General features: G+C 47.8%; 2 protein-coding genes across 5 annotated transcripts; one reads left to right on the top strand and one right to left on the bottom strand.

Annotated features, from left to right (window-relative positions):
* Window positions 1-416: 416 nt before the first annotated feature.
* On the top strand, window positions 417-11,925 carry LOC308127431 (uncharacterized protein). Of its 3 annotated transcripts, none has more exons than XM_080492473.1 (13): window positions 453-598; window positions 710-746; window positions 1,151-1,236; window positions 1,508-1,631; window positions 2,834-2,978; window positions 3,079-3,199; window positions 3,331-3,406; window positions 6,695-6,809; window positions 7,281-7,386; window positions 7,955-8,021; window positions 11,042-11,111; window positions 11,219-11,333; window positions 11,450-11,870. In XM_080492473.1, exons 3-13 carry the CDS (start codon window positions 1,191-1,193, stop codon window positions 11,509-11,511), a joined length of 1,047 nt encoding a protein of 348 aa, XP_080348599.1. In that variant the 5' UTR covers window positions 453-598; window positions 710-746; window positions 1,151-1,190; the 3' UTR covers window positions 11,512-11,870. The 3 variants fall into 3 exon arrangements, with proteins under 3 accessions (XP_080348597.1, XP_080348599.1, XP_080348598.1); XM_080492472.1 differs by having other exon boundaries at window positions 460-598; window positions 1,092-1,236; XM_080492471.1 differs by lacking the exon at window positions 1,151-1,236 and having other exon boundaries at window positions 417-598; window positions 11,450-11,925.
* Window positions 11,926-12,074: 149 nt separating this feature from the next.
* On the bottom strand, window positions 12,075-26,040 carry scyl2 (SCY1 like pseudokinase 2). Of its 2 annotated transcripts, XM_080491948.1 has the most exons (18): window positions 25,849-26,040; window positions 22,907-23,147; window positions 22,552-22,709; window positions 20,970-21,114; window positions 19,688-19,837; window positions 19,386-19,607; window positions 18,724-18,840; window positions 18,525-18,650; window positions 17,777-17,953; window positions 17,209-17,331; window positions 15,600-15,713; window positions 15,388-15,520; window positions 15,190-15,308; window positions 14,822-14,922; window positions 14,660-14,729; window positions 14,508-14,585; window positions 14,290-14,412; window positions 12,075-14,207 (listed from the first exon to the last, which is right to left on the bottom strand). In XM_080491948.1, the coding sequence occupies exons 2-18, from the start codon at window positions 23,081-23,083 to the stop codon at window positions 13,638-13,640; spliced, it is 2,703 nt and encodes a 900-aa protein (XP_080348074.1). In that variant the 5' UTR covers window positions 23,084-23,147; window positions 25,849-26,040; the 3' UTR covers window positions 12,075-13,637. The 2 variants fall into 2 exon arrangements, with proteins under 2 accessions (XP_080348074.1, XP_080348075.1); XM_080491949.1 differs by lacking the exons at window positions 20,970-21,114; window positions 22,552-22,709; window positions 22,907-23,147; window positions 25,849-26,040 and adding an exon at window positions 19,924-19,935.
* Window positions 26,041-26,230: the final 190 nt, after the last annotated feature.

Below are 26,230 nucleotides of genomic sequence, written 5' to 3'. Positions count from 1 at the left end.
TGAACATTTTAATAGCGACATACAGAGAGATAGCAATACGGTCTCACTGCACAGCAGGCCAGCAGTTAGCCGAGTCATTGCGCAATCCATGGTGAGGCTCAGCTGGCTGCTGCCTCACCGCAAGTCTCTTCTCAGTATTTGAACGGTAAATGTGAAAATTCAGCAATTTTGAATAAAAATAATCTAAAACTGGTGAAGTTAAATGGAAAATAACTTTATAGTATAATCACTGGATACATATAACAATTTAATTAATTTTTTTTTCTTTTTAAATTTTTTTTCTTTCCATGATGGCAGGTGAGGCAATTTATACTTTGAATTATTTATACACATCTACTTGTTGACATATTTTAGTAACCCCCCCCCCCCCCACACACACACACACACACACACACCCCACCCCACCCCCTCCCAGTGACCTATATAATGGAAGTGAAAGTGAAAGTGACTTCAGTCTTTCTCTCGAAATGGACCTGCTGAGACGCTGTTGGACTTCGAGTGGATCTCAGTTAGTTAATCTCTGTCAGAGCAGAAAAATCACGTTATCTCTTGATTCTCTGCTGATTTAATCTGATTCAGGGGAATAAAGAGGGAAATGGTGAGTACAGCTTTTAATCTGAGACTGAACCTTGAACAGGTTGTTTCCTTCACGTCCTTGTCTTGTTCCTATTGTTTCCTTCACGTCCTCATATCGTGTTGTTGTTTCCAGGATAATGAGGAAATGAATGAGATGTGCAGCTCTGGAGGTAAATGTGAATTACTCCTCCTTTAAATCTTTCTAAAGCCTTTTAACACTTCTAGAAGCACACTCACACGTTTTCTCCTAAACTCATCAAACTTTTATTAAACGGTGTGGTTTAATTGCATGAAACTAAATCTGTTATTGGGTTAAAAAGTTATTAAAAACAAATGAATTATCACGTGATACCCGACCGGAAGTTGGCGACTCGTACCTGAAGTTCGCATGTTTAGATCATTTTAAACACACATTTTATTATAGACGTACTCACACGTTTATATACATGTATGTATTATCTATATGTGTGTGTGTGTGTGTGAAAGATTTAAATAGATTCTAATGTGACTTGTAGTCTTGTGTTTTTCACTCTGTGTGACGTTGGACTGTCGGTCTGATGTGACCGAACATCAGCGCCCCTAGCGTCAATACAGGCTTACTACATGTACATACCATGTTGGACTCAAGAAGAACAGAGTCACAAAGACGAATGTTGCCAGGTTTGTTCAGCAGATCAGGAATTTATTTGGGTTTTCACGCAGCAAGCATTAAAAAAAAAAAAAATCACATTTTATCATAAAACACTTACCAGCAGATAATGTTTGTTGATTTGTGAATCAATGAATCAGAGAATCAGAGATAATCATGTAGAATCAGAGATAATCATGTAGAATCAGAGATAATCATGTAGAATGATGTAGAATATTCTAGAATGACGTAGAAGAGTCCCAGCAGCCTGTGGAGGATGACGACTCTGTTCATGTTTCACAGCGAAGCATTTCGAGTGGCAGCTGAAGTCCGGAGGTCAGTGGCAGAATATAGAAAACGACCATGTGATAGAGACTCACTACTGCCACCCGGGGGCCAAGGGAATCACCATCAACACCACCTCAGGGTCAGTGAGGCTCAGTAACTCTGCTCACACTAGTAAGATATAAATAGCAAGGTGCTGTCTCTCCAATGGGAGCAGTTTGGGGTTCAGTGCCCCAGGACACTTCGGCACGTAGAGATGGGAATTGAACCTGCAGCCTTCCAATTGGGAGACGACCGCATTACCAACCAAGCAATGCCACCCCACACCAACGTCTCACACTCTGCTCACACTAATGTCTCATACTAACGTCTCACATTAAGGTCTCACACTAACTTCTCACTCTGCTCACACTAACGTCTCACACTAACTTCTCACTCTGCTCACACTAACGTCTCACACTAACGTCTCACACTCTGCTCACACTAATGTCTCATACTAACGTCTCACATTAAGGTCTCACACTAACGTCTCACACTAACTTTTCACTCTGCTCACACTAACGTCTCACACTCTGCTCACACTAATGTCTCATACTAACGTCTCACATTAAGGTCTCACACTAACTTCTCACTCTGCTCACACTAACGTATCACATTAACTTCTCACTCTGCTCACACTAATGTCTCACACTAACGTCTCACACTCTGCTCACACTAATGTCTCATACTAACGTCTCACATTAAGGTCTCACACTAACGTCTCACACTAACTTCTCACTCTGCTCACACTAACGTCTCACACTAACGTCTCACACTCTGCTCACACTAATGTCTCATACTAACATCTCACAGTAATGTCTCACTATAACGTCTCACACTCTGCTTACACTAACGTCTCACAGTAATGTCTCACACTAACGTCTCACACTAACTTCTCACTCAGCTCACACTAACGTCTCACACTAATGTCTCACACTCTGCTCACACTAATGTCTCATACTAACATCTCACAGTAATGTCTCACTATAACGTCTCACACTAACGTTTCACACTAATGTCTCATACTAACGTCTCACACTCTGCTTACACTAATGTCTTGTACTCTGCTTACACTACTGTCTCACACTAATGTCTCACACTAACATTTTCAGTCTCACTTTTTCAGTTAGAAGACTTTCATTGGAATATTAGTGAGACTTTGTAGGTTTTAAACTATGAAAGTGAACATTTTCACTCTGGAACGACTGTTACACTCCTGATAGTTACTCAGTTACAAGTAACACTCCAGTCGGTACCAAACACACACACATTGGTCGTTGGTTGAGTCGGTGGGCGTTTCCACAGGAAGCTGTTCATCAACTTCGACACACTGCGGACGGACAATCCGTACACCAGCGTCCAGCGGCAAAGCTTCCTGTCCTCCGGCCAGACTGAGGACGTGGGCTGGTTCTTCAGAGGAGACTGTCTGTGGACCGAGTTCGGATCCCAGGTGAGTCCGGTCCCTCTGAACGCTCCCAGGTGAGTCCCAGATGAGTCAGGACCGTCTCCCAGGGAGGTCGGACGTCCTGAACGTGTCTCTGTGTCTCCAGAGCCCCGACGGGTCCAAGTCCTCCATCAGCAGCCGAGATGTGGAGCAGCAGTTCCAGTTGAATCCTGCAGGGAGCGTCGGCTTCACCGTGGGCGCCGTGGGCTACTCGCTAGACTTCTCCAGTAGGTCACTCAGGAACCTTCACCACCTCTGACCACTTCCTGTACATGAACTCCACTTCCTGTACATGAACTCCATTTCCTGTACATGAACTCCACTTCCTGTACATGAACTCTCCTGGTGCTTCTTTCAGCCAAGACACAAACCAACCTGGTGACCCGCATGACCAGGAAGGTCCGCCGGCGGCCCAAGTACCCCGCCCCCACAGGGTAAGACTGCTTTTGGTGGTGGTCCTGGTCCTGGTCTTGGTCCCGGTTCCAGTGCTACTCCTGGTGCTGGTTCTGGTCCTGGTTTCAGTACTTGTCCCGGTTCTGATTCCAGTACTGGTTCTGGTCCTTGTTCCAGTGCTGGTCCTGGTTCTGGTCCTGGTTCCAGTACTGGTGCTGGTTCTGGTCATTGTTCCAGTACTGGTTCTGGTCCTTGTTCCAGTACTGGTGCTGGTCCTGGTCTTGGTGCTGGTTCCAGTACCAAGGACTTGTTCTGGTCCTTGTTCCAGTACTGGTGCTGGTGCTGGTTCCAGTACTGGTTCTGGTCCTGGAGTACTGATTCTGGAGCTTCTCATGTTGGGGTCCAACCCTCCTCCACCCAGAGCATCTTGTGCTGGACTATAACCAAGAATGGCTCCACCACTACCAGGTCCCTCTGACATCACGAGCCAGTGGTGATGAATGGGGACTAATTTGTGCAACATAAATACATACATACATACATACATACATACATACATACACACATACACACATATACACATATAGAACAAACCCATTCCACTACAGGTGTCGTCCTAAAATCAAAAGAAAAGACAATAAATGACTCTACATTTCCCTCCATGTACCAGTAAATCATATACTTTGAATTGATCCATGTACAGAGAGAAAACCTTGTAACCCCGAGAGTACTACTACGCATGTAAACCTCCTGAATAACTCTCTACTTGGTTCTTTAGTTTCCTTTGAAATATAGAGAGCGTGGCTGGTTGTTCTAAGTTGGTTGGACCTCTATGACACATACTGAAACTGGTACATTCTAGTTTTCTATATTTCCCTTTTAGAAGTACTTTATTTGTGGTATCATGTTGGTGAGTATAATGGAATGAGTTCACTAATCTAGTATTTGACCTGTTAACATTATACAAAATACATGCGTTAAGATTGACTTCAGGAGGCTTGAGGAGACCATATTTATGGAAGAGAGTATTTGTTAGAGAGTTTGACATAAACCATGAAATGATTCTTATAGCTTCCCTTTGTAGTGTCAGAAGTTTTATAGTGTAATAAGAGTAAGTATTGTTCCAGATAAAGTTACAATAATCCAAGTGAGGCTCCAGCAGAGACCTGTACAGTGATGAGAGTCCATCTATTGGGACCAACCGTCTCGTTTGAAATAATAGAGCTACAATTCTAGACCGTTTTTAACAAGTTCTATAATCTGCTTTTTAAAATGTATGAATTCATATATATGGATTCCTAATCAACTTTTTTTAATATCTATACCGTCTATTTTTATATTCATGACCTGATCAATGTACTTATGACTGTTTGATCAGAACATAGTATAAAAGGTCTCGCTAATATTTAGAGATAATTTATTACATTTAAACGAAGTATTCCCTGATCAAGTTACTCATTCTGGAGCTTTTCAAGCTGATCCATGTGTTTATGATGTTTATGTGACATAAACACATCTGTGTCTTCTGCAAAGAGTATTTTAGGAATATCACTAGAACTATGTACAAAGTCATTAACATAAACAAAGAAAAGAGGTCCCAGAATAGATCCCTGGGGAACAGCAAATTCTAGGGTTCCCACTATTTATATTTACCGATTGCTGTCTTCTATAAACATCGTCCCTGAACCACTGGAGAGCACCACCCCCGAACCACTGGAGAGCTCCGCCCCCGAACCACTGGAGAGCACCACCCATGAACCACTGGAGAGCTCCGCCCCTGAACCACTGGAAAGCTCCGTCCCCGAACCACTGGAGAGCTCCGCCCCTGAACCACTGGAGACCTCCGTCCCTGAACCACTGGAGACCTCCGTCCCTGAACCACTGGAGAGCTCCGTCCCTGAACCACTGGAGACCTCCGTCCCTGAACCACTGGAGACCTCCGTCCCTGAACCACTGGAGACCGCCGTCCCTGAACCACTGGAGACCGCCACCCCTGAACCACTGAATAGCTCCACCCCTGAACCACTGGAGAGCTCCGTCCCTGAACCACTGGAGAGCTCCGCCCCTGAACCACTGGAGAGCTCCGCCCCTGAACCACTGGAGAGCTCCGCCCCTGAGCCACTGGAGAGCTCCACCCCTGAACCACTAGATACCTCTGTCCCTGAACCACTGAATAGCTCCGCCCCTGAACCACTGGAGAGCTCCGCCCCTGAACCACTGAATAGCTCCGCCCCTGAACCACTGGAGACCTCCGCCCCTGAACCACTGAATAGCTCCGCCCCTGAACCACTGGAGACCTCCGCCCCTGAACCACTGAATAGCTCTGCCCCTGAACCACTGAATAGCTCCGCCCCTGAACCACTGGAGAGCTCCGCCCCTGAACCACTGGAGACCTCCGCCCCTGACACCGTAGTGCGACAGCTTTCCAAGTCAGATTTGGAAGTCGATGGTATCGAACGCCTTGGGAAGGTGGAGAAAGACTCCAGTTCCAATTCCTCCTCTTTCAGATGCATCATTTATTTTCTCAGTCAGATCTAAAGTGGCCATACTGTGTTTCCTGAAGCCTTTATTGTGAAGAGACCAGTATGTAGTGTTTATCTAAGTAATCAGCTAATCTTTGGTAGAGTACTCTTTCGAGTACTTTTGACATGGTTAGCAGAATCGATATGGGTCAACCATGTTGGGCGTTTAGCAGTTTTAGCTTCTTTAGCTTGTTTAGCGGCTAAACGCATATTGAGCAACATTCAGACGTTTTTACTCATTTTAGTTATTTTAGCGTTCTTAGCATTTAGCATTGTCACCTTGATGAAACATTTTAACCACCTTCGCAGTATTGACTGAAGTATTTTCTACTCTGTTAGCGGAGCATAGCCTGTTTAGCTTCGTTAGCTGGTTTAAGTCTTCAGACATCGTCACCATTTCAGTTGTTTTTAACACTTTTTAGAAAACACAAGTCGTTGTTGTACGTTTTACTTGACTCAGTCATTTCAGAACTACTTTTTCCATTTCAGTGGTTTTTAGTTACTTTTTTTTAAGTTCGAGGAATTTTCACACTTTTTAGTTTCAGTTCGAAATTAGTGGTTTAGTTGACACAAGTTTGATTGTTTGAAGAATTTCTTCAAGTTATTTTTAGCACTTTTCAACAGATTGAAATCATTTCAACACTTTTTAGCAAAGTTGTTGTTTTTTATGTTTTTTTTTACGTTTAAATGATTTCAGCTGTTTCAGTCCTTTTAGCTCTTCCACGGATGACGGATTGTTCAAACAATAGAATTGATTTGGTCCCTGAGTCAGTTTATCGTTCGTTATTGTGGTTTCTTGTTTTGCAGCCTTTTCGCTGCTTCGGCTCTGGCCCCGCCCCCGCAGCTCTTGGCCCCGCCCCCTGGCCAGGTTAAGTGGGAGTTTATGGGCGACGAAGGTGTTTGGACCGAATATCAACCACATGTGAGTCAGTCACTAAAAGTCTGTACAAACTGGAGAAAAACCGACAGGAACTTTTTGAAAATGAAACTTGAAAGTGTTGAATGGTAGAAGTGTTTTAGCGTCGACGTGCCTGGTGGGGTAGTGGGAGGGACTGTCCTCTGACAGTGAGGGGGTCCCTGGTTCGATTCTGGGATCAGTGCGTGTGGAAGTTGCTCCGGTTTTCTTGCCACAGTTCAGGAACACGTTGGAGACAAAGTGTGGAGTGAATGTAAGGAGTTCTGTGTAGTGGTTCGCTCTCGCTCACCTCACTGTGGAACGGCACCCGGTTCGATTCTGTGCAGAGGTTTTCTCCAAGTTGACAAACGTGATTTTTGACTTGAATTCTTCAGTAAGTTGATGATCTGCTGACTCTGCAGCTCAAACGTTGCTCTGCTTGTTCCCGCCGCAGCCTGTTGAGTGAAAGACGACTGAACGTTTGTCGTGTGTCTGCAGGTCTGTTCTTACAGCAGCGCCGACATCGAGGCGGCGTTCCAGGCCGACCGGCAGGGTCAGCTGACGTTCAGCGCCCGCCGGCACTCCTACACACTGGACTTCACTGGTGACCAACCCCCCCCACCAGCTGCTCTTCTTCACGCTACTCTTCTTCACGCTGATCTTCTTCAGACTGCTATTCCTCAGGCTTCTCTTCCTCAGGCTGTTCTTCCTCACGCCGCTCTTCTTCAGGCTGCTCTTCCTCAGGCTGCGCTTCCTCACGCTGCTCTTCTTCACACTGCCCTTCTTCAGGTTGCTCTTCCTCAGGCTGCTCTTCCTCAGGCTGCTCTTCCTCAGGCTGCTCTTCCTCAGGCTGCTCTTCCTCACGCCGCTCTTCTTCAGGCTGCTCTTCCTCAGGCTGCTCTTCTTCACGCTGCTCTTCGTCAGGCTGCTCTTCTTCACGCTGCTCTTCTTCAAGCTGCCCTTCCTCACACTGCTCTTTTTCAGCCTGATCTTCTTCATGCTGCTCTTCTTCAGGCTGCTCTTCTTCAGGCTACTCTTCTTGACGCTGCCCTTCCTCAAGCTACTCTTCTTCACGCTGATCTTCTTCAGGCTGCTCTTCCTCAGACTGCTCTTCCTCAGGCTGCGCTTCCTCACGCTGCTCTTCTTCACGCTGCTCTTCTGAATTATTGCAGGTATGTTTCAAATCAACAACGTCTTCAAGACGAAGAGGACGGTGAGGAGAACTCACCACACCAGCAGGTGAGGACTGAGGGCGAGGATGAAGTATTTATAGGTATTAGTATATGTATAAATATGTATTTATCTGAAGAATTCAGAGGCGGGTCAGGACTTGGTATTATGCATATTGATGTTAGGAGCATGTTGCTCATGTGAGATCAGATCAAAATATGGATTCAGTCCACCAGCACTGATATTCTTGTGCTTTCTGAAACTGTCCTGATGCTCTGGGCTGCTCCACATCTTCCTCTGCCCACATCCCGGGACAATGAATTTGTCTTAGTCGGGGACTTAAATCTGGACTGGTTGACTTTAACTTCTGACAACCTGAAGTCTGTTTGTGACTCTAAATCTGGTCCAGATAATCGACGGTCCCACTCGGATTCTCTCAAACCACCTGAGCAATCACTGTGCTATTGCTGCAACTAGAAATGTGAAATTACCAAAACTAAACCTTGAATAATAACAAAAAGAAACGTGAAGCACTTCAGTGATCAAGCTTTTATTCCTGGTTTGTCTCATGAGTGTCCAGAGTGTCTCTCTTTGATCACATAGAACCCGCATGGGGAAAACTTTATGACGAGTTCTTGAGGCTCCTAAACAAACAGCCTGGTGCACCGACAGGCCGAAGCAGCCAAACGATCCTTGGTTCTGGCCCGAGAGTGCGACTGTTCTTAAAGAGACGGACGCTTCCTGGTCGAGGGAAAGAAAAAGAAAAGCTGACTGTGATTGGTTCCATTTCAAACAGCTCAGGAACAATCAAATCTTAGCAGGTTCACACTCGAGTCCTGATTTCCAGGAAGCGTACAATGATTTAAGTACGTCTGAATTTAGTTTGAGCCGTTACAGTCGTGGAGGTTCCCAGAGCATCAAACATCTGGACACCAGGAAAGCAGCTGGTCCGGACAGGTTGGATCCTTGTTTCTGAAGCTGGCTGCTGATTTTATTGCTGAACCTTCATCACACATTTGGAAAAAGATTCTTTGTTCTAAAGAAATTCCTGCAGTCTGGACAATGAGCTTTGTACTCCCTCTTCTTACCGGAGGAAATCCCTCCGAAGGGAACAATTAAAGACCCATTTCTAAACCGTCTTGTGGCTAAAATGTTTGGAAAAACTGGCCAGTGACCAAATGAAGTTGTTTTTAGAAACCTATTGTATTTTAAATCATTTTAAATCTGTTTATTTTAGAAAGCAGCACAGTTACAGCCACTTTAAAAGTTTTAAGTGATTTTATTTCTGCACTGGATGTCAAGAAATATTGTACTGCACTTTTTTATTGACCTGCCAAAGGCTTTTGACACTTTGGATCACTGTGGATCACTGGATCCCCATGCATCACGGTATCCCAGTGGATCACTGGATCCCAGTGGATCGCGGGATCCCAGTGGATCACTCTCTCTGAGTTAAAACTCTAACTAAGGTTTTGCACCTCAGACAAGCTGTCGGCTGGTTCCTCCACTACCTGTCAAACAGATCCAGTCCTTTCTAATGAGGGGATCTATTCCTCCCTTCTTAGAGGTCACCAAAGGTGTGCCACAGGGCTCGGTCCTGGGACCCATTATATTTTCTGTTTATGTAAATGACCTGCGCACTAATCTGCTGTCCTACCACATTTATGCTGATGACGCCATCATTTACTGTCGTTCTTCATCTCTGATTCAGGCCTTTGGGTTTTTACAATCTGCTTTCAATATTGTCCTGAATCTCGCCGGCACAATCTGCAGCTTGAATGCAGAGAAAACTAAAGTGATGGTCTTTACTCATCGTAAACTAGTCTTCCAGTAATAACCACCACTCAGGGAAAACACATAGAAAGTATCTTGGTTTGGTTCTTGACCCGGAGCTCTCTTTTAAAGAGCACATTGCAATTTTAGTTCACAAACTTAAAGTTTGGATTTCATTTTTGGAACAAATCATGTTTTTCCCTAAGTGCTCGTAAACGTCTCGCGTCTGAAACATTTGAACCACGTAACTGTGGCGACGTTCTTCATAGGAGTGATTCAGTGAAAAGTCTGCAGTCCTTGAACACAGTGAATCATTGTGCCTCATTGACTCACTGAACTGCAGCAGAGCTTCTCGCTCTGGAGGACCTTAATGTACAAGACTCTTCTCCAGAGTATCATTACGTTCAAATGACATTCTTCACCTCCATGTTCCTCGTGTTCGGACTGAACTGGAAAACCAGCTTTTAGGTTCTCTTCCTGGAAAAAACCTTCAAAGAGAAACTAAAACATCCAGACTTATCATTTCCGTTCTTTATTACTCTTGAAAGAGCACTTTGGTGTGATGTGATGTGATGTGATGTGATGTGATGTGATGTGATGTGATGTGATGTGATGTGATGTGATGTGATGTGATGTGATGTGATCCAGGTCACCTGGTAAAAGATCTTGATCTCAGTGGCTTTTATTAAATGAAAAAAAAAAAAAAATCATTCAAAAAGGAATAATTATTCTGTCGAAAAACCTTTTACATCCAAATATCATGTAAAACAACAAAAAAACTAAACCAGTGATAATATGCAAAGTGTCCGTTTCCATGACAACAGAGCACACAATCCCATATTCCAGCTCCAGTTCTGGACTTCGATGTGGTTCTGCAGCACAGAGGGCTTGAAATGTGTTTCCATGAGGCGTTCACTGACCGCAGGACAAACCTCACTGCTATAACGACTCGTTGGCGCAGCGTTGTAAGACACGTGTCGACAGCCGGTCCTCAGGGCCGCAGTCCTGCACATTCTCCATGTCGCCCTGCTTCAACAGGCCGATTGCAGTGAGCAGCTCCTTCCCAGGCTTTCTGCTGCACTCAGTGAGGAACCATCATGAGAATCAGGTGTGTTAGAGGAAGGAGACATGGAGAACATGCAGAGTTTGACACCCCTGGTTTTAAGAGGTGGACATTCAGAGACGTTGGATCGAGGTTTGGTGGGTTTTTTTCCTTCATCAGAACCACTGAAACCTTTTCAGCTCGGCTTTGTGAGTTCTGGTCGGAATGTTTAGACGATTTTCACCGATTTGATTTAAATGTGTTTGTTCCTCAGTCCAGCCGCTCCGACTCTCCCACGGTGGCAGTTTCAAGATGTGGACGGACAATGGAAAGACTTTGTGAAAGTAAGACCAGCCTGGTGCAGTGGACAGACAAGAATCCTCTGCAGGTGTGAGACTCACCTGTTGCTGCAGTTCTCTCCTCTGACCTGCAGTTTCCCCGTTTCCTCCAGGGAAACGGCGGCGGCAGCGTCTCCAGTCAGGACATCGAGCTGCAGTACCAACAGGACCCGTCGGGCTCGCTGGACTTCACCACCAGACAATTCAACTACGAGCTGAACTTTGCAGGTCAGCAGCTCATCACGGCGTCCGTCTGCCCGTCGGGGCGTCCGTCTGCCCGTCGCGGCGTCCGTCTGCCCGTCCTGTCGCAGCAGAATCTAACCCTCTTCCTCTGTGTCTTCCAGCCATGACACAGAGCAACCTCTCCACCAACACCCGCAGGCCCGTCAGGCGCCTCAACCACTGACATCACCTCCTGCCCGGGGTCAGAGGTCACTGACATCACTTCCTGCCAAGCTACCTCGATTATACATTTTTAAAAATGGCCTCATCATATTAATAACACTTCTGCAGACCTTTTATTTAAAAAAAAAAAAATTTCTTCATAAAATATATTTTTCAAAAACAGGTACTTTTTGGGGGGAATTATATCGACTCAATTCCCAAAAAACGTTCCTCAATGAAACATTTGCAATTATGTTATTTAAATTCCTGGTTAATTGATAAAATCTGTTTGTTTGTGAGTTTAAGTTTTCAGGGTAAATTCAGGTGAAGGAGGAAAAACCAGTCAGTTTCCTGTTTCACTAAAAGTTCCCTTTCTACGTCACTGCCTTCTTGTGTCTTCCTTTTGTATAAATATTATTCATGCTTTTAAAATGTTATTTAAAAATGTGTGATTCTCACACACACACACACACACACACACACACACACACACACACTTTGAAGACCCCTGCCCCTCAGAGGAGAGTGAAGGTCGGATGGAGGGATGAAGGTAACGGAGGACACGGCGCCACACGGAGACGCTCGTCATGGACAGAGACGTTTTAATAGAAAAACCAAACATGACGATACAATCCAACATGTCAACAGCAATCATGAGCAGCAGACACAGCGTGACCGCGGTGCTTCTAAACCCCAGAGGTCACGACCTCTCCACCGAGCTGCTGCAGCCAATCAGGATGCAGGATTATTGCACAGGACTCATCTAAGGCCTCGTAACCAGAACATGAAGGAAGTTGAAATAAGTTTGTATTTACACTTCCTGTGTCCAGCGCAGTTCAGCTGGAATCAAAATATAGAATCTTCATAATAAACCGAGGAGGAGGAGCTTCTGGAGGAAGATCACAGGAAGCCATTGGTCACTACGTCACCCAGGAATTATGGGTAGGAAACGGTTTTGGTCGAAGTCGGTAACAGCAGAGCGAGTCGCCCGAGGAAACAGACTGACAGGGAAGGAGGGAGGGAGCGTGACACTCTGGGAACACCGGTCAGGGAACACTAGTCAGGGAACAGGTAAGGGGTCAGGGAACAGGTAAGAGGTCAGGGAACAGGTAAGGGGTCAGGGAACAGGTAAGGGGTTAGGGAACAGGTCAGAGGTCAGGGAACAGGTAAGGGGTTAGGGAACAGGTAAGGGGTTAGGGAACAGGTAAGGGGTTAAGGAACAGGTCAGAGGTCAGGTGAGGGGTTAGGGAACAGACAGACGAGTAGGGAGCGCTAACACCCAAAGAACAGATTTCCACAGGTGCCGTGGTAAGACAACAGCAGACGCCCCCTTTAGCATTAGCTTTGGTAGCATGTAGCTGTACGGGAGTGCACACGAAGCATAGCATTGTGTTTAGCATGTGGCTTTTCCAGCTAGATGCTAAACGTAGCGCTCTGCTCCGTGTGTACGGCTGTTAGCATGTAACATTTCCACTCCGACGCCAACGGCAGCGTAAACTGACCAACGTACGGTTTTCATTGTGTAGCAATGTAACATAACCACGCCCTTTAGCATGTAGCTTTACCATGTGTACTGCCGTTAGCATCACGCTGGAAACGCTACTTTTAGCATGTAGCTTTTGTAGCGAGATGCTTGATAACTTTGGGAAAACTGGATCTCGAGTGTACCTGATCTTCAAAAAATGTGTTTGCGATGCTGCAGCGTCACTTGTTACCATGGAGACGGGCTGCTACCGACTCGCCCTGAGGACCCAGATCAGGACCGGGAGGACCCAGATCAGGACCTGATCAGGTTCCTCAGTGGAAGCGTTTCAAGGCCTCCTTGATTCCTTCCGATGCTGCGCGTCACTAAAAGGAGCCTGGAAAAGCAGTGAAACGTTTCGTGATGCAACAGGAAGTGACGGGAACTGGAATTGGTCTGAAGCATCAGAGTCGAATACAAAACTGTAGGAAACCTGCAGCAATAGGAGGAAGAGGAGGAGGAGGAGGAGGAGGAGGAAGAAGTCGTCCATCAACTCAGTAGAAATGTGATTGATGTTAATAATCCAGCAGAGTCCCAGTTTCAAGCAGATCGGATTAAAAGTACAAACAGTTTTAAAAAGTGAATCTTCTCTTCGGGCGGCGAGTCGAAGTGAGACCAAGAATCTTCTACCCAAACAAGTCTTTCAGGTCGTTGTTGACGGACGAGCTGTGTTTGACGGCGCCGGGGTTCCCGCCCGGGGCGGCGCCGGGCTGCGAGAAGTTCTGCGGGCTGAAAAAGGGGTTGGCCTGCATCCCGAAGCCCCCAGGCCCCGCCCCCATCCCCGGCGCTGCAGTCTGAGCGCCAGGCACCGAGCCAAACGGGCCCAGCCAGGGACCGCCGGCCGGGGCCGGGGGTCTGGGGCCCATCTGGTTCAGGGTGACTTTGGGCCGGTTGGGGGTGAACAGGCTGTCCAGGGCCGACAGGTCATGCGCTTTGCTCGACGGCCCTTGATTCTGCGTCAGAGCTCCAAAGTTAGGCGTGCTGGTGGCGGCGGCCATTCCTCCGTACGGCCCCGGACCCGCCGGCCGCATGCCCATCGTCTGGAAGCCCATGCTGAAGCCGTTGGCCACCGGGGGCGCCATGGGGCCGGGCGGGGGGAAGGAGGGGAGGGGGGCGGTGCCTCGCGCCCCACTCGCTAACGACAGGCTGTTCAGAGACGTCATGTTGGTGAAGAGGCTGCTGGTCAGATCCTTCGTCTGCAACGTCACAGGAAACAGTGTGAGTGTGTGTGTGTGTGTGTGTGTGTGTGTGTGTGTGTGTGTGTGTGTGTGTGTGTACCTGTGTGTTGCTGCAGGACGCGGGTGTGATGGTCTGTGGCGCTAACGGCTGCTGGTTCCTCAGTTTGGCCGCCTGCTCCTGCTCTTTAGCCAATCGCTGCTTCTCCTCCAGGGTGAGCGACACCTGGGGGGGGGGGGGGGGGGGGGGGTGTCATAAACAAAGTGGCTACATGCTAGGAGCTAGGTGTGTGTTTATGAGGCAAGATGTAATGTGATTACTCTGTTGGGCTGTGAGCTGGCTGCTGCTGATCCGTTCTCCTTCCCGTTGACCCCCGAGCTGCCGAAGATATCGTCCATCTGAAAGAGGAGACGCACATCATGCCTCCGTCCTGACGCTCGCCGCCACCAGCGCCTGGGGGCTGAACTCTCACCTGATTGGTCGAGCTCGGCGGGCTCTTGGCCTCCTCCGATTGGCTCCCTGGATTTGTGATGTTGATACTCCTGCAGGGAAAATGAACCAAGGAGCAGAAAGATGTTGAATCAGTTTGATTCCTGGTTCCAGGACATCGTCAGGGCGACGGAGTTGAACTGGCCTCTGCTGCTCCTGCATGATGTGCAGCTGCTCCAGCTTGGTCTTGTGCTCCGCCTCCACCCGGCTCAGCATCTCTCTGATCACCACCATGAAGGAGTTGAACTGCAAACAAGAGCACCGGCCAGTGTAGCAGCAGGAGGACGTGTGTGTGTGTGTGTGTGTGTGTGTGTGTGTGTGTGTGTGTGTGTGTGTGTGTGTGTGTGTCGCCAGAGGTGTGTGTGTCGCTCAGCTTCAATATACTTCTATATAATGAACACACACACACACACACACACACACACACACACACACACACACACACACACAGTAACTTGTGTGGGTGGAGCTGCTGCTCTTGTGTGTAGGTGGAGCCTGGCTCTCCTGCTGCACCTGGTTGAGGTTGAGGTTGTGGTCGATGCTCAGAGACACCAGGTGAGGCAGACTCTTGGTGGCCAGGTTCTCCTTGGGGATCCCCAGCTTCTTGTGGCTGAAGGTGCACTTATAGATCCCTGAAGAAGAAGGCGATAAACCTCAGTGAACCTCCACCCACTCACACAGGAAGCAGAGGCGGAGGAGAGGAGGATTTACCCAGAACGCCCATGAGCACCGCTGGTTCTCTGGAGGGGATCTGCTGCAGGAACGGCAGGATTTCGTCGATCACGTACCACTTGTCCAGATATTCCAGAATCTTCCCCAGACACACCAGAGAGTTCACCCGGACCTGCACAGGCACACGGGTGGAGGACGTTTCAGGAGGAGGGGAGGTTAACGCCGGGACCTGAGAGCCGGCGGACACTCACGGCCAGCGAGGACGTCTGGAGGCAGGCCGCCTTGATGCGAGGGATGAGCGAGTTCTTCATGGAAGGGTAGTCGATCAGGTTGGCGAAGGTGGGGATGATGTTGAGGCACAGCTCCTGCTCGGCCAGAGGACAGAAGGACAGTCAGTCACACTTCCCTGTCTCAACCATGGTGCTGACGGAGGATCGGGCGGAAATGCTCTGATGTTTGTGCTAAAAACTAAACACCAGGAAGTGACGAAGCAGGTGAGACGGGAGTGTTTATGGACCCGACGGCAGTAAATCCTGGACAAAAGTCACAACTGTCCAGAAACGTAGCAAAGCCGTAGTCCAGCGAGGCGGCGCTCTGCAGCCAGACGCCAGCGTTTTAAAACTCCAGCTCTCCGAGGATGGAAGAGAATACGGCTCAAAAATCTATTTGAAATGTATTAACAGGAATACTTTTTCATTTTCAGATTAAACTGCATTTTCTGAGTCATAAATACAAATTAATGATCAATCATCCAAACTGCGTTTTCATTTTCTTATACAAGACTGCTCATTCTGTGCCTTAAAATGGCTTTTAAGTTTTAATTTTCAAAAGATGCCCCAGCAAATAGAGACCAAAATTCATTTTGAAAGGTCAAATTTGAAAATTAAAATACATTAGCAGAAAGGATTTTTCATTTCAAGGTTCTGGCTGCAAACTTTGACTCATGAATGAAATTATTAATGCATCATCCAAACTGCATTTTAATTTTCTTATTCAGGATGAACATTTTGTAACCTAAAGAGGGGATTGTCTTTTCACTCCAAAAGGATCAAAATTCAATCTGACTTCACATTTAATCATCATTTTCTTTTTCATTTTCATGAAGTCACAGAATAAGCAGCCTTGTCGAAGAAAATTTAGTTTAATCTGAAAATGAAAAAGCATTTCTGTTAATACATTTCAAATTGATTTTTGAGCCATATTCTCTTCCATACTCGGAGGAGAACAGCACCGACATCAGAACAATGAACAGCAGCTCCTCCAGGCTGTCAGCAGGCGATTCACACCTCCGTGAAGCTGCGTCCTACTCCACGCTAAACTCTCTGAAAATAGTCCCAATGGTTGGAGCTGCGTTAGAGCTGGAAACATTGTGTTGCTGCTGCCTTGCTCAAGGATTTCCACAGGAATTAATAAAGTCATTCTGAGGTTCTAAAGATAGAACTAGTTTATTATGAGATGATGACGTCACGCAGACCCCCACATTGTCCACATGGAGCTAAAATACTTTGTACTGCTTCCTTTTCTGTCCTGATACTAACCTCAACTTGTCTTTTGAGAGAGTACATGTATACTTTAGTACATTTCATACTTTACTGTAGAGAGGAGTTTATTACAGCCTCATATAAAGTCGACAATAATGATAATAATAATAATAATAATAAAGCAAACAGCTCTGCTATCAGAATAGTATCAGTATCAGCAGATATCTAAACTCAGGTATCAGGATCGGAAGTGAAAAAACATGGATCAGTGCATCACTATTAAATATGTGAATAAGTGAAATCTCAACATGAAAAACCTTGTCAATGATCTTAAAAAGCTGAACAGCTGATCAGCCGCCCACCGTGGGTTTTGTGCTACCTGAATCTGGACTGAAGGAGCTTCCAGCGCTCGGTACACCATCGGCAGCACACTGTTCTTAATGTCCTCCGCTGGGGTTTTCGTCAGTAGCAGGTCCATTTTTTGTAGGAATATCAGGAGGATCTGGAGAGGAAAGATAATGTTTAATTGATCAGACACAGGAAGTAAAAGCAGAAACCTGTTAACCTGCAGGAAGTGAGGAGTGACGACCGAGTACGTAAGAGCAGAGGCGACAACGTCAGTGGGTTTAGTTCCTCTTCCACACACACACACACACACACACACACACACACACACACACACAGATGTGACTGAAGCATATTCAGCAGAGACAGACAGACTCACCATGTTACTAGCCTGAAGGAGCGTGGAAGGAATAAGAGACATAAAGAAAAAATGCTGTTTAGTTCAAACTGGTTCAGACAGACAGACAGACAGACAGAGAGACACAGACAGACAGACAGACAGACAGACAGAGACAGACTTTAGCAGCAGGTGATTTGGACGTTTTGGAGAGAGTGGGCGTGTCCAGCAGGGTAAGGTGTGGGCCAATCAGAAAGGTGTGTACCTGGATGGGCTCCTGCTGCTTGAACACCGGCGTGAGGTCGGGCAGGATGAGGCGGATGTACTCGTCCTTGGTGCACTCCTCAGCGATCAGCAGCACGTTGGGAAGCACGAAGGGAACCATGTCCGGGTTCACGAACTCCGAGGTCAGAGCCGGCAGGATGCGGTACACCACCACTCTCTGAGGGGCGACACAGGGAGAGCTGAGAGAGTTGATTCAGAACCAGAGGGAGCTGAGAGAGTCGCTTCAGAACCAGAGGGAGCTGAGAGAGTCGCTTCAGAACCAGAGAGAGCTAAGAGTCGCTTCAGAACCACAGGGAGCTGAGAGAGCATCTGTCCACTAGAATGTTCTCCCACTGTTCATGTTTGGAGCTCATTGTTCTCTGCTGCGTGAGTGTGTGTGTGTGTGTGTGTGTGTGTGTGTGTGTGTGTGTGTGTGTGTGTGTGTGTGTGTGTGTGTGTGTGTGTGTGTGTGTGTGTGTGTGCTTTCAGTACTAAAACTGACAACAGCACCCACTAGTGGACCAACATGGAAACTACATCCTTTTAGTGTTTCTGCCGTTTCCATGGAAAGTCATCGTTTTTAAAAAAGCTGCAGTGTAAATATGAAACTTTTCTGAAAGAAAAACACAAATACTATGTTTTCACTTGAACCGTTGTCATGGAAACGGGGCCTGAATTTGATGTTAATGAGGTACAAAGTCTAACTGTACAAAGTACTCCTGAAGTAAGTGTACTCTGCTCCTGCCTACCTTTGGTAGTTTGGGCAGGACTTTGGGAAGCCCTTTGTAGAACTGAGACTTCTGCAGGTTGTCTCTCTGGAAGAGGGAGTCAAAGTACTGCAGGGTGACGGCGCCCACATCATCGAAGAACGGGATCTGCCGACCACAAACAGCTTTACTGCACTGGCTCCGCCCCCAAATGCCAGGACGTCACATGATTGAGCCAAACCTTGGTCATCTGGTCGGCGTCCGGCCGCACGGTGGGCGTGACGCTCAGCAGCATCTTGACGTGTTCCCGCACGTCCTCGGGGATCTTGTTCAGCACGGCGGGACTCATGCTGCTCAGCTGCAGGGGACAGAAGACATGAGGTGATCTCCACCTGCAGGCACTGGGACGGAGCTGACCAATCAGAGAAGAGCTGAAGAACAACGAGAGGCTGAACTGAGATCTGCACTGAGCGCCACAACAAGCAGCTCTGATGAGGACCAAACTCAGGCTGGAAGAACCGTCACCAAAATAAAAGCTTCATGTAAAGAGTGAAGGCAGATGTTCTTTTTCTAAATGTCTGACAGAAATAGGGCTGGAGCAACCAGGACATTGTCCCCGGCCAACCAGGACATTGTCCCCGGCCAACCAGGACATTGTCCCCGGCCAACCAGGACATTGTCCCCGGCCAACCACAGACATTGTCCCCGGCCAACTGGAGAGGAGAAATCCTCCAGGAAGCAGAGCGAGAGCAGGAAACTCTCAACCCTGGACTGGAGGTGGACTAAACACACCAACGTCACAGTTACTGCTTTATTTCTGATCAAATCACGTTTCTATGTTTCTCTTTGGAAGATCCACCTGCTCCTCCTCTATCCTCCACCTCCTCCACCTCCTCCTCCTACCTGGTCGAGCTGGCGGCTGAAGCTCTTGAAGATGTCGTGCTTGTTGACCTGGAACACGGGCTTCCCCTCGTTGAAGACAGCGTGCATGACCACGCCCAGCGAGTACATGTCGGAGGCGGAGTCACAGCTGACGGAGAGGATGTACTCGGGGGCCAGGTACTCGGGGTTGGGCAGGCAGAGGGGGGGCAGGTTGGGCTCCCACTCTTTACAGGAGTACTTGGGCTGAAGAGGAGACAGAAGGTGAAGGGTCAGTGGAGGAAACCTCTGGATGGGTGGAGGAAACCCGGCAGGGTGGAGCCAACCTGGGCGTCGGAGGCGTTGGCGCATGAGATGCTGAAGTCGAAGCCCATGATCTTCCACGCTCCGCTCTTGTTCAGGATGATGTTTTGGGGACACAGGTTCCCGTGAACCATCTTCACGCCGCTGTGCAGGAACGACAAACCCTCCGAGATCTGAGCAGACAGAAACCAGCGTTAACCACAGATCAACACGTCACTTCAGCATCACAAGTGTGCAGTGGTTGGTCCTGTCTCCTCACAGCCAGGGTCCCTGGTTGGAGTCCAGGTTGAAGGAGCCGACTCTTCCAGTTACTCTAGATTCCTCCCGCAGCACAGAAACATGAGCCTGAGGTGATTTGTTGAAAGGCTGAAAAATGTTTTTTAATCAACCAGTGGTTCATCCCCTGGTCTCACAGCCAGAGGGCCCCTGGTTTGAGTCCAGGCTGAGGCGCTTCCGTGGTTTTCTCCCATAATCGAAAAGTGAAGTAAAAATCGAAGAATCAAGTATTTTCCATTAAAACTCCTCAGTTCATGAGCTGCTGTGGCGGTTTGCACTTGTAAAAGGTAAAGACATTGTAAGGTCGCCGCGTGGCGTGGTGTCAGATTACAGCAACTTAAACTATTTATTCATTATAAAAAACTGAACTTCTTCACGTCATTGTTTCATCATTCTTGTTTCAGACACGTTGTGTTTTCCCAGCAACTGGTTCACTGGAAGCGTTTCACGCTGCAACGACTCAGTGACTCACTGTTGATGTAACGAGCGACGTCACAAGTCTTTTCCTCTAAAACGACGGCGGTTCATTCCTTCAACCTCCATCAAGCAATCCAGCTGAGCGGGACTGAGAAACGCCTGAAACATCCTGGAAAGTCACTTCAGAGAGCGAAGCCTTCAGCAGAGTTTGAAACACTGAGAGGGTCACAGTGTTTTAAAGTAGTGAGCTGGTTTAACAGGATCTGTGTGTGAACACACACCCCACAGAACGACGGAGACTCGGTGTGTGTGTGTGTGTGTGTGTGTGTGTGTGTGTAACCCCCCCCCACAGATGACAGAGACACCAACACAGAGACGTGTCAAAGAAAATCAACAATGATGATACTGTCCATCTCATTCTGCAGTTAAAATACAAACTAACAAGTTTTGGTCATTTTTCTAAGTTGAAGTTGTGATAATGACAGGAAATATCTGGTACTACAGGATATTTCAACACCGTTTTTTCATTTCTATAAACTCACATGACGAGGAGTAAGACGGAGGCCTTGCAGAGGGTTTAAAGTGTACTGAGGGAAACCTTTGGGTTCTCACCTGCAACAGGCCGTACTTCGTCTCCACGTCGTACAGCTTGTACTCCTTGATGTCGGACGGCACCGGGCTGGGCAGGTTGTCCCACTGGCCCAGGACGTTGGCCAGGCTGGCAAACACTGGCTCAGTGCAGAACGCCAAGCAGTCTCTAAGGGGCGGACCGCAGCAACACGTCAGCAACACGTCAACCACAGCAACACGTCAGCGACACATCAACCACAGCAACACGTCAGCAACACGTCAGCACCATGTCAGCAACACGTCAACCACAGCAGCACGTCAGCAGCACGTCAGCAACACGTCAGCAACACGTCAACCACAGCAACACATCAGCACCACGTCAGCAACACGTCAACCACAGCAACACGTCAACCACAGCAACACGTCAGCGACACATCAACCACAGCAACACGTCAGAAACACGTCAGCACCATGTCAGCAACACGTCAACCACAGCAACACGTCAGAAACACGTCAGCACCATGTCAGCAACACGTCAACCACAGCAACACGTCAGCGACACATCAACCACAGCAACACGTCAGAAACACATCAGCAACACGTCAACCACAGCAGCATGTCAGCAACACGTCAGAAACACGTCAACCACAGCAGCATGTCAGCAACACGTCAACCACAGCAACACGTCAGCAACACGTCAGCAACACGTCAGCAACACGTCAACCACAGCACCATGTCAGCAACACATCAGCAACACTTCATCAACACGTCAACCGCAGCAACAGGTCAGCAGCATGTCAACCACAGCAACACGTCAACCACAGGTCAGCAACACTGCATCAACAGCAACACGTCAGAAACACGTCAGCAACAGGTCAACCACAGGTCAACTGCAGCAACACGTCAGCAACGGCAACGTGTCAGCAACATGTCGGCAACAAGTCAACCACAGCAACATGTCAGCAGAAGCAATACGTGAGCAACATGTCAGCAACACGTCAGCAACAGCAACATCTCAACAACACGTCAACCGCAGCAACATGTCAACCACAGCAACACATCAACCACAGGTCAGCAACATGTCAACCGTAGGTCAGCAAAACGTCAGCAACACGTCAGCAACAGCAATACGTCAGCAACTTGTCAGCAACAGCAACAGGTCAGCAAAATGTCAACTGCAGCAACACGTCAGCAACATGTCAACTACAGCAACTCGTCAACAGCATGTCAACTGCAGCAACACGTCAACAACACGTCACCAAGAGCAACACATCAGACCAGCGCTCAGAGGAAACATGGAAACTCCACAAAACTACATGTCGACCATGAGGATCCACAGGAAGTCTTAAGAGACCAGGATCAATCAGTCTGGGTTATGGATGGAAGTTAATCCCAAGTTTTAGCTGCTAAAGTTAATTCCAAGTTTTAGTTGCTGAAGTTAATCAAATAAAGTCAAGAGAGGAAATTCAAAACAAAATAAACTGAATGAAGCTAAATAAACTAAAGAATCCAAACAACTGAAACATGTAATCCGGACCAACGCCGTCCTGCAGTGCCGTTCCTGCAGAAAACCTGTGGCTCCTCCCACTTCCTGTGCGGCGGGAGTTTGGAGTGTGTTAATCACCGGGACTCCTCAAGAGGGTGCTGCACCGTCAGCAGGCGAGGGTGACGCAGTCTGGTGAGCTGCTGGACTCCTTTCTTCAGAGAGTCCACCATCTGGTCCTTCTCAAACTTCTGGTACTTGTCCACCAGCTTCTTATCGAACACAAACACAGCCACTTCCTGTAGGGAGACATGGGACCAGCTCAGTGACACACACACACACACACACACACACACACACACACACACACACACACACACACACACACACACACACACACACACACACACACACACACACACACACACACACACACACACACACACACACACACACACACACACACACACACACACACACACACACACACACACACCTGCTTGGTGGACTTCTTGGTGCCGTTGTAGATCCTCCAGCTCAGACCGGGCCCTCCACTGGCGATGTGCCGTCCGACCTCGAACTCCCGGGTCACAGGGTTTCCCATCACGGCGCTGGTGACGTCGGCCGTCACCTTGGTGACGGTGCTCTTCAGCTTGTTCAGCATGGACTCCATGTTGAGGGGGACCTGGACTCTGAAGGACCACGAGAGCCAACTGGCAGTCAGGAGACACGCTGCACTGCAAGGAAACACCGACGCACGTCACATGAGGCAAATCCAGCCAATCAGAGCAGCACATGATTAGTTTGTCTTCATTCGTAAACTGAGGACGTTCAACACAATTCTGAAGACCGAACAGCCGAACAGCCACTTGTAACGTCTACAATACGGGTGATTCAGGAAGCGTCAGAGCTTCATTTAGTCCAACGTGTAAGAATGAAGCTTCAGTTTGAGCTGAGGAGGTTTCCACAGACCACTGAGCAAGGCAGCTGTACAGGAAGACAGTCAGTAAAGGCCTCATGAAGAGCAGCTTTAATTCCCCCGGTGCTGAGCAGCGGAGGTCTGGAGGTAGGACAAGTAATATCGCAGGGTTGCAAGTTGGAATCCCACACTGTGACTCCCTGAGCATGACCTTTGACCCACATCAGATCCCTGAATCTCCACAAGGAGGTTAGTCAAGCATGATTTCTCTCTTTCTACAACAACCCACATCAAGACCACCAGCCCAAACTGATCCAGGAGTCCTGCGGTCCAGAAGTTACAGTCTAGAAGCTTCCTCACCATTTCCATCCAGAAGCAGCCAGACTGAGCTGCAGCACTGAGCCCCGCCTCCTGCTGACTGTTTCTGCCAACTGCGGTCTGTTCCTGCCAACTGCGGACTGTTCCTGCTGACTGCGGACTGTTCCTGCCAACTGCAGGCTGATCCTGCCAACTGCAGGCTGATTGCAGGCTGTTCCTGCCGACTAGAGGCTGTTCCTGCCGACGGCAGGCTGTTCCTGCCGACGGCAGGCTGTTCCTGTCGACGGCAGGCTGTTCCTGCCGACTGCAGGCTGTTCCTGCTCTTCAAGGATCGACGGTTAATCCAGTAGATCAATGTGAGCAAACTATGGAATTTGCCCTGTTGCAGGTTTTGTTTGCTCAAAGCTCTTCCTGCTGCTCGTCTCAGGAAATCTGAAGACAAGCGGCTGAAGACGTGGAGAACTCCTCTCAGATCCTCTGGAGGGGTGAAGTCTCTTCATATAATCCCTTGTAGTCCTCAGAATGGTGGAATCAGAGCCCTGGGCGTCACACAATCACAAGCTGAAGCTCCTTAATGCCGCTGGCTGTTTCTGAAGGTTCTTGTTCTCTGCTGAAAAGCAGAAAATGTCCTTGATGGTATTTCAAGATGGACAGGAAGCACTTCAAGCCCCCCCACCGAAAACTTTTGCACAGGCCTGAACTCCACCCAGACGAGGCAGAAGGTTCTGTGCTCTCAGGAAAAGAGGCGCTGGAACATTTCTACAGCTTCAGTTTTGTGTTTTAGAGACAAACTGAAGCATCAAACTGCACAGCAGGGACGGGGGACGGAGGAGAAACGCTGCAGAGGGACTAAAGCAGGTGAAGCAACAGTTCATCAGATTAACAGACTTGTCAGTTAGTGACGGTGCAAACGGACGTCCGTGTTCAATTTGATCAAAGAGTTCCCTTTTTATTGGTCAGGGCTGATATTCAATGTTTGAACTGAATGAGCTTCTGAGAAAATAAAGTCAGCGCTGGAAGACATCTCTCACACGCTCACGAATAAACAAGGTTCTTTCTCGTGTCGTCAGTTAAACAAAGTGATTTCATCTCAGTGTGCTTACATCTGTAGAAAGAGCAGCAGCTGATAACTCCCTCCCTCCAGGATCAATGAAGTGTCTGTCCATCAAACACTTGTTATCGTTAGTACAGCGGTTGAAAACTCAAACTTTGTTTCCTTGCCAATAAAGAAGTTTCTCCTCTGCTGTGACAGAAATACAAAACAATCGATGACAGCGTCAATTCATGTTGGAGATCTCACTTCTTCTTGACATGGATAAAGTGTGAAAATGTTCAGAGGAATGTAAAACTCATGGATCTAACCCTAATCCTAACCCAGTAAATAGGATGAAACATGTTGGAATACTTAGCAAACAAACCAGGAAATTAAATGTTCAGTTTGGGAAAATTTCATCACATATTAACCAGGTGGTCAGAGGAGCTTAAAGAAACTGATCGGACTGAGGACTGAGGACTGGACTGGACTGGACTGGACTGGACACGGAGGACAGGACATATAGGACTGGATATATAGGACTGGACTGGACACAGAGGACAGAACATATAGGACCGGAAATATAGGACTGGACTGGACACAGAGGACTGGACACAGGACAGGACATATAGGACTGGACATAGAGGACTGGACTGGACATAGAGGACTGGACTGGACACAGAGGACAGGACATATAGGACTGGACTTGACATAGAGGACTGGATAGGACCTAGAGGACATGTACTGGACATAGAGGACTGGTTTCATTCACACCCTCAGACTCAGACTGACATGTTGACAGATCGCAGATAGTTACCAGCTGATCGTTTTGCTCAGACAAACTGTTCACTTGGTGAAATGAAAGATAAATGTGTTGAATTTAAACATTTCCTGTGACATTTCTTCTTTGGTCTGATGGAGGACAACCTCCCTGTTAGCCTCCCGTCCACATTAGCACAGAGCTAACCAACACCGCAGTGTACAGCACCTGACATCTCCCCAGTAACCTTGTTTGAACACTTTAAATCCGCACGCAGGAGAAAGAAGAGCAAGTTAACCTGGTGTGAGACTGTTTAACAGGTTGACGGGAGCTAGTAGCTAAGGCTAACTCGAGCTAACTGGCCACACAGCGCAGGTCGACGGAGATGTTTGTCATTAGGACACTAACCTGTCAGTCTGACAGCCTGCGGCTCCGCTCCGGGCTGTGAAGCCGCTTTCTGGAAGTTTCACGACTCAGTACAACGTGTGAAACTCAGTAAACCCGGGCTCCATGTCGTCTTACAGCAAACGGAATGAGTTAGCCGAACAGGCTAACGCAAAGCTACACTTCCGGGTTGTTCGTGGAGGAACGGCAACGTCGGATGACGTCACGCTTAGGGTGCCTGCGCTAAACTGTTGCTATGGAAACACGAGAGGCAATAGTTCGTTTGTTGTTGATAAATGGAATTTTTGCAGTCGTCAGAGTCGAAATGACAGTGACGTCACAGTGACACTACTTTTAATCATAATCCAGTTCAGTTTACACCATCAGACGGAAACTAATTCAAGAT

The sequence above is a fragment of the Lipophrys pholis genome (assembly GCF_963383615.2).
Source record: "Lipophrys pholis genome assembly, chromosome: 22".
In the NCBI taxonomy this organism is placed as follows: Eukaryota; Metazoa; Chordata; class Actinopteri; order Blenniiformes; family Blenniidae; genus Lipophrys; species Lipophrys pholis.
The sequence above is the reverse complement of the archived record's forward strand: the minus strand, read 5'-3'. Positions and strand labels throughout refer to the sequence as shown.

What these genes read in the sequence shown, in the direction of transcription:
- LOC308127431 (XM_080492473.1), top strand. Translation starts at nt 1,191, where the DNA reads ATGTTGGACTCAAGAAGAACAGAGTCACAAAGACGAATGTTGCCAG. An exon ending in CTACTCGCTAGACTTCTCCA is followed by an intron (nt 3,200 to 3,330) that starts GTAGGTCACTCA and finishes TGCTTCTTTCAG; the next exon opens with CCAAGACACAAACCAACCTG. An exon ending in CTACGAGCTGAACTTTGCAG is followed by an intron (nt 11,334 to 11,449) that starts GTCAGCAGCTCA and finishes TGTGTCTTCCAG; the next exon opens with CCATGACACAGAGCAACCTC.
- scyl2 (XM_080491948.1), bottom strand. Translation starts at nt 23,083, where the DNA reads ATGGAGTCCATGCTGAACAAGCTGAAGAGCACCGTCACCAAGGTGACG. An exon ending in CCAAGAAGTCCACCAAGCAG is followed by an intron (nt 22,710 to 22,906) that starts GTGTGTGTGTGT and finishes GTCTCCCTACAG; the next exon opens with GAAGTGGCTGTGTTTGTGTT. An exon ending in ACGCCGACCAGATGACCAAG is followed by an intron (nt 18,651 to 18,723) that starts GTTTGGCTCAAT and finishes TGTGGTCGGCAG; the next exon opens with ATCCCGTTCTTCGATGATGT.